The 12,021-nt window shown below is 47.2% G+C and overlaps 1 protein-coding gene across 16 annotated transcripts in view; it reads right to left on the minus strand.

Moving 5' to 3' along the window:
* Positions 1–12,021, minus strand: part of RNF216 (ring finger protein 216) — a 165,335-nt gene that overhangs the window by 31,357 nt on the left and 121,957 nt on the right. For 15 of the 16 annotated variants that reach the window (XM_074034380.1, XM_065541629.2, XM_074034381.1 and 12 more), the window contains one exon: positions 4,205–4,302. In XM_074034380.1, coding sequence (XP_073890481.1) covers positions 4,205–4,302 — 98 coding nt within the window. Of the gene's footprint in view, positions 1–4,204; positions 4,303–8,202; positions 8,485–12,021 lie in introns of all 16 variants that reach the window. The other variant, XR_012432187.1, reaches the window with a different exon arrangement.

Consider the following 12,021-nt stretch of genomic DNA (forward strand, 5'->3'; position numbering starts at 1 on the left):
ATCAAATGCAATGAATCTCGTTTGATCCTAACCTGAACAAACTAACTGCAGTACACATGTAAAGCTAATTTGAGATAATTAGCAGAACTGTGAAATTAGTACGAGATATCAAAGACTTAAAATTTTAATTTTAGTATCATTAGTGGTCATAAAGGTAAGCGCTATAGAAGAAAAATTTTTATGGGAGAAATGACATGCTGTCAGGGATTTGGATTTGCTTGAAAGTACTATAGCAGTTTAAAAATAAGAAATGGACGGCCGGGCGGGCGCAGTGGCTCACACCTGTAATCCCAGCACTTTGGGAGGCTGAGGCGGTGGGATCACTTGAGGTCAGGAATTGAGACCAGCCTGGCCAACCACGGCCAACAAGGTAAAACCCTGTCTCTACTAAAAATTCAAAAATCAGCTGGGCGTGGTGGCAGGCGCCTGTAATCCCAGCTACTCGGGAGGCTGAGGCAGGGGAATCGCTTGACCCGGAAGGCGGAGGTCACAGTGAGCCAAGGCACTCCAACCTAGTTGACAGAGGGAGACTCTGTCTTAAAAAAAAAGAAGAAAAGAAAGAAAGAGAGGGAGGGAGGATCACTCAAGCTTGGGGGGTCAAGGCTGAGGTGAGCTGTGATTGTGCCAATGCATTCCAGCCTGGATGACAGAATAAGACTCTGTCTCAACGGGGGAAAAAAAAGTTCTGACATTTGGCAGGATTCTGTGGCTCTTTGGTCCCAGTGGGGCTGTATGATAAGGCAAGTTGAAGCCCCTGGAACACCATCTCTCTAAAGAAAACATACCACCAGATTCCTTTGGGCATCTTCAAGACTAGCACCACCATCAAAGACTTGTAAGATGCAGAGGCGATGATTCTCTCATGTCTCTTTTTACTTTTCATTTGGCTTGTACAGAAGAATGGCTCTTGGAGGACAGTGTACTCTAAGCCTCAAAAGATGCTGACTAGATGTGGCTGCTGTTCCAGATGTCGTTTCTCACCAGAACAAACTAACAGCCCTGGCAACTGGTATGCCGTGACTGATTTTGGAAAATGCTTTTCCTGTCTGTTCAATAATCAGAGAACACCAGCAGCCAGTGAGGACCTTGATTATCTGTCATCCAATAGGATAACACACTGTTCTACCACCCGAACGACACATGCAGATAGAACCTGGTGAACAGGAAGTAGCAAGTATGGTAGGATGTATTAATATGCTACATGAATGCCAGAAGGTGAGAGAGATATCCCTTGAATGTAGGAATGTGTAATCCCTATGAAGTTCTGGTGGTCTGGAGGTCAGGCATGTGTATCATGATATCCCTTCCAAAGCTAGACTCATGATAGAAGCATCCTCTATCACTAAGGAAGAAGCCCAACATTTGGGAGGCTGTTTTTGATTTTTGGAGTCAACATATATCACATTTGGATGTTCTGCTCTTATCCACTTACTGCTGATTTAAAAGGCTGCCAGGTTTAAATAGGACCCAGTGATGGGCTATGTGTGGCAGACCAATATGCTGAGTGGGACCCAGTGACAGGAATGGACAGGACGCTCAGAATGAAGGCTGTGCGTTGTAAGTGATTCTCCTTCCAAGAAACATCTCACAGCCTGCTATTGAGTCCTGGAGCAGTTCAGATGCCTGACCACAGGGCTGCATTCCTTCCTGGAGGCCTGAGGAGAAAGTATCTTTGCTGCTCATTTGGGTTGTTTGCAGAATTCAGTCGTTTGTAGAATTCAGTTGAGGTGGTAGGACCAGGGTCCTACAGGGTTGGTGGCTCACGCCTGTGAGCTGGGTTGGTGGCTGTCAGCTGAGGGTTGTTCCTAACTTCTATAGGCTGCCTCAATCCTTGGCTCATGGCCACCTTCATCTATCTTCAAAGCCAGTAACGGGGGGCGGTCAAGTCCTTCTTACGCTTGTCTGACTCTTCATCCCATACTAAGGGCTCTCTGCTTTTAAGGATTTGTAATTAGACTGGGTCTACTCGGATAATCCAGGTAACCTCCCCATCTCAAGGTCCTAAACGGTACAACCAAGGGCAAATCACATGGGCTCAGTTGCCTCATCTGTAAGAGAAGGATAATGGTATCCACCTGTGCTGCATACTTGGGAAACTGCCCAAATTGCCATTGCCCACTTCATTTTCTGAGTACCAAACTCCTTCCATATCCATTATATTTAAACTGGACATAAAGTCACCCAACTACAGGCTACATATGGTGCTTGCCTTGCCCATGTGATAATCTAGACCAATGTGGTACGAGCCGAAGTGAGATATACGTATATAATTACTGTATCACTCACAACATCAAGAAAAGCTGCCTACTTGGCAACTTACCTATTTCCCACTTTCTTTAGGTTTGAGTGTAAATGTGGCCACAATCTAGTTATAATCATGCAGATGAGACCACCACCCTCAGGGAAGGGTAAAGCAGTTAGACAATCTCTTTTTTTCTTTTTTGAGATAGAGTTTCCCTCTGTCGCCCAGGCTGGAGTGCAGAGGTGCGATCTTGGCTCACTGCAACCTCTGCCTCCCTGGTTCAAGCAATTCTCTTGCCTCAGCCTCCTGAGTAGCTGGGACTACAAGTGCGTGCCTACCACTTCTGGATAATTTTACTTTTTTATTTTTTGTAGAGATGAGGTTTTGTCATGTTGCCCAGGCTGGTCTCAAATTCGTGAGCTCAAGCGATCCGTCTGCCTTGGCCTCCCAAAATGCCAGGATTACAGGCCTGAGCTACCACGCCTGGCTGTGAGACAATCTCTGAATAACATCAGGAGACAGATATGCACCCTCAGCTGCATGGCAAGTCTAGATTGTTACGAGAGAGAGAAAGAGATTTTTTTTTTTTTTGAGACAGAGTCTCACTCTGTTGCCAGGCTGGAGTGCAGTAGCACGATCTTGGCTCACTGCAACCTCCACCTCCTGGGTTCAAGTAATTCTCCTGCCTCAGCCTTCCGAGTAGCTGGGATTACAGGCAAGTGCCACCACTCAGCTAATTTTTGTACTTTTTTTTTTTTTTTTTCTCTTGAGACAGAGTCTCGCTCTGTCACCCAGGCTGCAGTGCAGTGGCAGATCTCAGCTCACTGCAAGCTCCGCCTCCTAGGTTCACGCCATTCTCCTGCCTCAGCCTCCCGAGTAGCTGGGACTACAGGCGCCCGCCACCTCGCCCGGCTAGTTTTTTTGTATTTTTGTAGTAGAGACGGGGTTTCACCGTGTTAGCCAGGATGGTCTCGATCTCCTGACCTCGTGATCCGCCCGTCTCGGCCTCCCAAAGTGCTGGGATTACAGGCTTGAGCCACCGCGCCCGGCCTAATTTTTGTACTTTTAGTAGAGATGGGGTTTCGCCATGTTGGCCAGGATGGTCTCGATCTCCTGACCTTGTGATCCACCAGCCTCGGCCTCCCAAAGTGCTGGGATTACAGGCGTGAGCCACAGCACCCGGCCTGCATTTTAATAAGTGAGTATCTGTAACGTGCTCAGCCACGTAGAGAGGACTATACAAGTAATGGTTATTATTATCATAGGTGTATCATTTTGTATTCTGGAGGTGGGCAATTCTACTTAGGTCTCAGACCAACAGTATCCTGTAACACAGACATAAGCAACATCAGTGCAGTCTAAGCTAATTAAAACATGCTGGCCGGGCGCAGTGGCTCAAGCCTGTAATCCCAGCACTTTGGGAGGCCGAGACGGGTGGATCACGAGGTCAGGAGATCGAGACCATCCTGGCTAACACGGTGAAACCCCATCTCTACTAAAAAATACAAAAAACTAGCCGGGCGAGGTGGCGGGCGCCTGTAGTCCCAGCTACTCAGGAGGCTGAGGCAGGAGAATGGCGGGAACCTGGGAGGTGGAGTTTGCAGTGAGCTGAGATCCGGCCACTGAACCCCAGCCTGGGCGACAGAGCAAGACTCCGTCTCAAAAAAAAAAAAAATAAAACATGCTACTCGCTTATTTAGAAAATAAGGAAAAGGGGGACCATCGTTTATTGAATTCACATGTGCCAGGCATTTATATGTTAATTTGTCTACTGAAATAACTCCATGAGGCTGCAGAGATGAGGAAGCAGAGGCTCAGGGGTTAGGTCACTTCCCCAAGATCACTCCAGACTCGGGTGGCTCAAGCGTGTTCTTCCCACAATAGTGTGCCCTCTCTGCCAAAAAGCAGGTTAATGGGGAAGTTGAGAATCAGCCCATAGCCCCTCTGAATTCTGTTACTCACATAGAGGTACGGTACTTGATGTCATCTTTTTCAGCCAGCTCTTCACAGGTGAGGCCATTATGTTCTTTCCAGAGTCCCTGACACTTCCTACAGGTTTCCTGGGGATAAAGGACAGACACAAAGACAACTCCTGGTGAGTGGACACCACAGAAGTTCCTGTTCAACAAAAGGGATATGAAATGAGCTTTACTTGGCTTGAATTATCTCAGGATGCCTCTCCTTTTCAGGGGGGATACTTCTAAAGACATCTTTTAATAGAAGAGGTAAGAGGTGGCAGGGCCAGGTGACTCACGTCTGTAGTACCAGCACTTTGGGAGGCTGTGGCAGGTCAAGAGTTTGAGACCAGCCTGGGCAACACAGTGAGACCCCGTCCCTTAAAAAAAGAGAAAGAGTTGGGGAAGGTGAGGGGAGTGGTAAGAATCATTAGAAGGATGCACAAGGAAAAATTTCTCTCCCTAGATCAAAAGGAAGTGTTGCTCCCATCACCTAATTTGCATAAGGCTTTTTCTAAAATGCTCTGGGCCATGTGAAAAAACCAAAGGAGACGGATCTTGGGCAATCGTGGGTTTTTAAAACACAGTAGCACGAGCTGCTTGGAAGGGCCTGTCTGGATCTTGTTAATCTCTGCAAAATCCTTGTGCCCACATGCTGGCATCCAAAATGCGCTTCTACTGGATTGAAGAATGGCCTACTTCAGTTCATCAGGGGCTCCTAAGGGAGACTTTCCTCCGCTGCCCATCGCTCATCAGCATGGATGTCACACTTAAAAGTTTCACTTCAGACTGGGCACGGTGGCTCACGCCTGTAATCCCAGCACTTTAGGAGTCAGAAGTGGGCAGATCACGAGGTCAGGAGATTGAGACCATCCTGGCTAACTGAAACCCCATTTCTGCTAAAAATAAAAATAAATAAATAAAAAAATTAGCCGGGCTTGGTGGCGGGTACCTGTAGTCCCAGATACTCGGGAGGCTGAGGCAGGAGAATGGTGTGAACCCAGGAGACGGAGCTTGCAGTGAGCCGAGATAGAGCCACTGCCCTCCAGCCTGGGCAAAAGAGTCTCCGTCTCAAAAAAAAAAAAGTTTCACTTCATATATAAACATGCATGCTAAATAATCACCACCTTTATTCTAGGATCCTTTATAGTTTATAAAATGCTTTCATATGTCCAGAAACTATCCCACATCAATAAGAATAATTTAAAGAAATGTTAATCCAATGATCACAGGCGAAAGCCGAAATTATAACACTAATAAGTTATAGTGACAGTGCTGTCAGTCTGGGGAGACAGTGAAGGCTTGAGGAAGTGAAGCCTGAGATCCAAAAGACGAGTTAACAACAATTAGATGGGGCAGCGAAAAGAGATCAACACTCCAGACAATGGACAGCAAGAGAAGACTCTGGCAGGCAAAGCCGGACATGTTCAGTTCCTATGGCTGGACTGCAGACAGTGAGAACGGCCCTGGAGGCCTGCAAGCACCTGACCAGGCAAGGCCTTGAAGGGCATGAGGAGCAGTTTGTTCTTTATCCTATGAGCACTAGGAAGCCACCAAAAGGTGCCAAGTATGGAAGTAACAGAATCAGGTATATCTTTTTAAAAAAATCATTCTGGGTGGAAAACACTGGAGGGAGGAAAAGAGTGAACGTGCAAAAGACAGGAGCTAGTAAAGCCACTCGGGAAACAGGCCACCAATGCCCAGACCAGGGTGGTGGGCAAGGACAGGAAGACAAGGGGACTGACTTGAGAGCAAGGAAGGAAGTATGACTGGCGGGTGTGGAGACGAGCCGCTGTGCCTGGCCCTTTTGTACATTCTGAATTTTATACTATATGTGTACTATCTAATAAAAAGAATTTAAAAAGGGAGACAAATGGAACAGACTGCTGAGGGAGCTCAGAACCTGATCCTTTTGGTGGGATGTCGTAAAAAGGCTCAATCAGGCTGGACACAGTGGCTCACGCCTATAATCCCACACTTTGGGAGGCCAAGGCAGGCAAATCATTTGAGGTGAGAAATTCGAGACCAGCCTAGCCAACATGGCGAAACCCCATCTCTACTAAAAATACAAAAATTAGCCAGGCGTGGTGGCTGGTGACTGTAATCCCAGCTACTTGGGAGGCTGAGGCAGGAGAATCACTCGAACCTGGGAGGTGGAGGTTGCAGTGGGCAGAGATCACACCACTGCACTTTAGCCTGGGCAACAGGGCCAGACTCCATCTCCAAAAAAAAAAAAAAAAAAAAAGGCTCAATCAATGGGCTGGGGTGGGTGGGGCAGAGAGGAACTGAAGGGACATACTTCATTTAAATGCCACTGTTTCCGAGGGATGCGGAAGTGCTCTGGTCCCCCACCTGCATCCCATTCAGTAAACAAAGGTGATACATATTAGTGTGCCTATTGCCCACCAAAACATACAGTAGCACAAACCCATTTTTCTAAGACCTTGTGCCTGACTATTGCAGGAAGCTGGAGGATAAACAACAGCTGGAGAATAGATGAGCTGATGTTTGGCTCCTAACCTCTAAAACAATGCCAACCCAGCCCCTTCCAGGAGTAACAGCTTGAAAACAATACATGGCATTTAGACAGTTTTTAGCATTCCTGGCAATTCCGTTATTAATTCATGGGTCTTCTTCATAAGGGAAGAAACCCCATTTTTGAAGTGAGGCACAGGCCCACAAGGGCAAAATGGCCTGGCCAAGCTGGAGCCAGGTGTGTGTGAGGGCCACTGTGAGGCCCCTTGCCCTGCTCACCCTCTATATCACAGTGCTTCTTTTGTAGGTGAACGTGTGGGTTTTCAGCCAGGGTGCTTCTTACTGAAAAGCCCAAAGGCCCCAGGAGAACACAGCTGAAACGTCTTTTGAAAAGACTATGTAGCACTTTGGGAGGCCGAGGCGGAGGCATCACCTGAGGTCAGAAGTTCGAGACCAGCCTGGCCAACACGGGTGAAACCCTGTCTCTACTAAAAATACAAAAATTAGACAGGCGTGGTGGCTCATGCCTATAATCCCAGCTGAGGCAATCCCTGTGAGGCTGAGGCAGAATTCCTTGACGCAGGGAGGCAGAGGTTGCAGTGAGCAGAGATCGCACCACTGCACTCCAGCTTGGGCAACAGAGCAAGACTCTGTCTGGAAAAAAAAAAAAAAGACAAGACTATGTAGCTAGATACGAAACCTACAATTAAAATAAGGCAAGCAAACAGCAGGCTGCGGAGTTTAACACTTGGAGCTCTCTCTGTGTAGTGTCTTTAAAATGTACTCTCTCTTCTAAGAAGTATAAATTTTACTAAATTGTAGTTCCCTCCTCTCAGGCACAGATAGGCTTTGCTCCTAAACTCAACAAATGCTTACGCATATTAGGAAGAAATGCTCTTGAACGTTTTTTCTTTTCTTTTCTTTATTTTTTTTTGAGTCAGGGTCGCGCTCTGTCACCCAGGCTGGAGTGAGATCTCGGCTCACTGCAACCTCCATGTCCTGGGCTCAAGCGATCTCCCACCTCAGCCTCCTGGGTAGCTGGGACTACCAGTGCTCATGCCTGTAATTCCAGCACTTTGGAAGGCCGAGTGGGGCGGATTACCTGAGGTCAGGAGTTCAAGACCAGCCTGGGCAACATGGTGAAACCTCGTCTCTACTAAAAATACGAAAATTAGCTGGGCATGGTGGTGGGCGTCTGTAATCCCAGCTACTCCGGAAGCTGAGACAGGAGAATTGCTTGAACCCAGGAGGTGGAGGTTGCAGTGAGCCGAGATCGTGCCACTACACTCCAGCCTGGGTGACAGAGCAAGATTCAGTCACAAACAAACAAACAAAGTGCTGGGATTACAGGCGTGAGCCACTGTGTCCAGCATCTTGCATGTTTAACATGATAACCACATTCTTCAATCTGTGGTTTACAAGAAAGCCCCAAAGGACCATTTTGGAAGGCAAAGTACACTTTGACAAGTAACCTCAAAACAAGAAGAACAGTGTATCGTGGCCATCGAGCGGGACCACACTTTCTATCACCTTGTGCCTTTCCGATTGGTGGAAACCGCGGAGTTTACCATCATCCCAAATACAACAAGCAGGCAGGCAGCTCCCGCCCTCTCAGTGGGGAAGGAGCATGCATGTTGGGTAGTTTGTTAACAAACAGCCGCCAGGCCACGTTCTTCATGTCATCAGGGAGGTTGCTGTTTAAGTTTATGATGCCCTTTGGTCCTCAAAATACATTAAGGTGTTTTGACTGTTCATGAGGTCTTCACTTTACAACATAAACACTTCAGTCTTCCTTTATTCATTTTCTGCTGCCTGGATAATGATTAATGAATAAAGCAGAAGATTAAATTCAATTCCAGATGACCTTATCAGGGAGCTGAAATTTCTTCACATAAACACAGCTTTCTCAAGAACCAGTAGACAAATGTATCCGGCCATCACCTCCTCCAAGCCCAGCAAGTGATAATAATCTTGAGACCTTTGGGTCTGTTGGTAAAGAATCCAAAAGAAAATCTGAGCCCACAAGCCAGTCACCGGGTTCTGTGTTTGTTTCCTTGCCTTCCTTGCAAAGCCACCTGGAAGGTGTCCGTCCCTGTGCGCGCTAGATTTCAGTTGCTGACTTCCATCCACCCTTGTCTCAGAAGCAGAATACAGTACAAACTTCTCCCTTACTTTTAAAATGGTTCCTCCAGTGAAACCTGTCAACTAACTCTCTAGGGGAGAGAAGTCACTGACATGCCACAGGGCATTAGGTTGTGGTCAATCCAGAAGTAGCTTCAGAAATTTCAGCCCTCTGTTCTGTCACCTCAAAAAATGGTGAGACTGGGCCGGGCGCGGTGGCTCACGCCTGTAATCCCAGCACTTTGGGAGGCCGAGGCGGGTGGATCACCTGAGGTTGGGAGTTTGAGACCAGCCTGACCAACAGGGGAAACCCCATCTCTACTAAAAATACAAAATTAGCCAGGCATGGTGGTGCATGCCTGTAATCCCAGTTACTCAAGAGGCTGAGGCAGAACAGCTTGAACCCAGGAGGCAGTGATTTCGGTGAGCTGAGATTGCGCCATTGCACTCCAGCCTGGGCAACAAGAGTGACATTCTGTCCCAAAAAAACAAAACAAAACAAAACAAAACAACAATGGTGAGACTATAAATCCCCAGCACTCTTGAGGTAAAAGGCCTGGACACTTGACTATTCGCAAATGCTCAGCGAGGGACCACGGGACCATGGGCTTCCAGGCCATCTGTGTCTTCCAGTTGTCAGAGATTCTGGTCCTCCCCACCCATAGACCCAAATGACATACAGAAGGTCCAGAAAGACACTGATTTTAAGACGGAATCCCTTAAATCTCAGGGGTTTATGCTGGAACCCCTGAGAATCAATCAAGTTCAACAAAATCAAAGATTCAGTGGACTTTCTTTCCTTTCACTAAGGGAATCCAAGAACCTCTAGTTTTCCTAAGTCAAGAATGCACATATGAGCCGAATAAGGCTTGGTCCTTGCCTTCAAGGAGTGCATTCTACCAAGAGAGTTACATACTGGGGCAAATCAAGTACAGCATAATGGAAGTTCAGTGTAACGTGCACGCACACACGGCAGGGGAGCATGCATATGCATGCGGAGGAGAAAGAGGTGAGTCAGACAAGGATTCTTTGAGGAGCTGACATCTTCATGGGATTGACTACAGTAAATGCCATGAGTAATCAAAACCTCCATGCAACCAATAAAGTGCTTCTCCTACTGGGATCTACATCTTAGTGAAATGCTTTTCCAGCAATGAAAGCCATTAAAGCCAAGTATCTGAACCTCAGAACCAGATGCTCAAACCAAACATTTCAACAATGAAACATAGTTCGATAGATTCCTATTTTAATAAGCACAGAAAGTTTTCATCTCATTAAATAAAATTATTTTGGGCCGGGCACAGTGGCTCACGCTTGTAGTCTTAGCACTCTGGGAAGCCGATGTGGGCAGATCACTTAAGTCCAGGAATTTGAGACCAGCCTGGGCAACAGAGTGAGACCCCACCTCTACAAAAAATACAAAAATATATAGCTGAGTGTGGTGGTATGTGCCTGTAGTCTCAGCTACTTGGGAGGCTGAGGTGGGAGGATTTCTTGAGCCTGGGAGGTAGAGGCTGCAGTGAGCTATGATCACGCTATTGCAGTTCAGTCCGGGTGACAGAGACTGCCTAAAAAAAAAAAATTTTTTTTACCTCACTTGAATAAAACAGTATATTTTAAAGTATGATTCATTTCATTACACCCCCCTCTTTTTTTTTTTTTGAGACAGAGTCTTGCTCTGTTGCCCAGACTGGAGTGCAGTGGCACCATCTTGGCTCACTGCAAGCTCCGCCTCCCAGGTTCACGCCATTCTCCTGCCTCAGCCTCCCGAGTAGCTGGGACTACAGGCGCCCGCCACCTCGCCCCGCTAATTTTTTGTATATTTAGTAAAGATGGGGTTTCACCGTGTTAGCTGGGATGGTCTCGATCTCCTGACCTCGTGATCCGCCTGCCTCGGCCTCCCAAAGTGCTGGGATTACAGGTGTGAGCCACCGTGCCAGGCCTCATTATACTCTTTTAAGTTTTCTGTATCGGCCAGGCGCGGTGGCTCAAGCCTGTAATCCCAGCACTTTGGGAGGCTGAGACGGGCGGATCACGAGGTCAGGAGATCGAGACCATCCCGGCTAACACGGTGAAACCCCACCTCTACTAAAAAATACAAAAAACTAGCCGGGCAAGGTGGCGGGCGCCTGTAGTATTCGGGAGGCTGAGGCAGGAGAATGGCGTAAACCCGGCAGGCGGAGCTTGCAGTGAGCTGAGATCCGGCCACTGCACTCCAGCCTGGGCGACAGAGCGAGACTCCGTCTCAAAAAAAAAAAAAAAAAAAAAAAAGGTTTTCTGTATCTGTGTATGTTTTGCAATGTTACAACAGTAGCACACATGTAACCTACAAATAAACACATACGCTGAGGGTGTCCTCTGCACAATTTTTCTGATACGGCGAGCAATAAAATCGTGCATCTGCTGCTCTCAATATTGAAAGGCCATGGAGGAGGCCTGGATAGTGCAGCAATGTGTCAGAATACTTCCATTAATTAATGAGCTTGAGACCAAAGACAGAAAGATGGTTGAGAAGCAACTGGAAGAGTCTATGAAAGAGATGAGGGTGAGACAGAAGCCTAGAAAGACTTCTAGGTTTCTGATGTGGGACACTAGTAAGACTGGTGGAAACACAAACTTAGATCAAGTGGTGCAGGATAAGATCTGAGTAAGGGCGGGAGGTAGAGGCAAGTTTAGTTCCAGACCAGCTTACTTATTCACTCACTTATGTGCTCTTCCAATATTTGCTGAATTTCTGTCATTTGTATGAGACACTGGAGATACAGCAACAAACAAGTTAGGCTCAGATTCTATCTTCATGACGCTTATGTTTTATTGAAAAACACAGATATTAACAGAGACTAGGGGCCAGGAGAGCCATTAGAGGATGTGACATTTAAGCTGAGTCTTAAAGGAGGAGTCAGCTATGTACGGGTACAGAGGGAAGAGCAAGGGTGAAGGCTTCAGGGCAGGAGAGGGTCTGTCTCATGCTGAGAAAGTCAGTATGGCTGGAGCCCACTGGGGGAGAGCTGAGAATGGACCATGGTCACCCAGTAGGACTGAGGCTGTAAGGGAGGAGTTTGGAAAGCCAGGCTGATCAGGTGGGAAATGCAACCATCTGGTTGACATTTCAAAAGATTCTTCTGGCTGCTATTGTTAAAGGGATGGTTTGCTGGGGTTGTAGGACCTTGCAGCACCTCCTTTCTAAACTAAGGCCAAGTAAATAACTTCGAGGGGAACAGGCTCAGA

The sequence above is a fragment of the Macaca fascicularis genome, chromosome 3 (genome assembly GCF_037993035.2).
Source record: "Macaca fascicularis isolate 582-1 chromosome 3, T2T-MFA8v1.1".
Taxonomy (NCBI): Eukaryota; Metazoa; Chordata; class Mammalia; order Primates; family Cercopithecidae; genus Macaca; species Macaca fascicularis.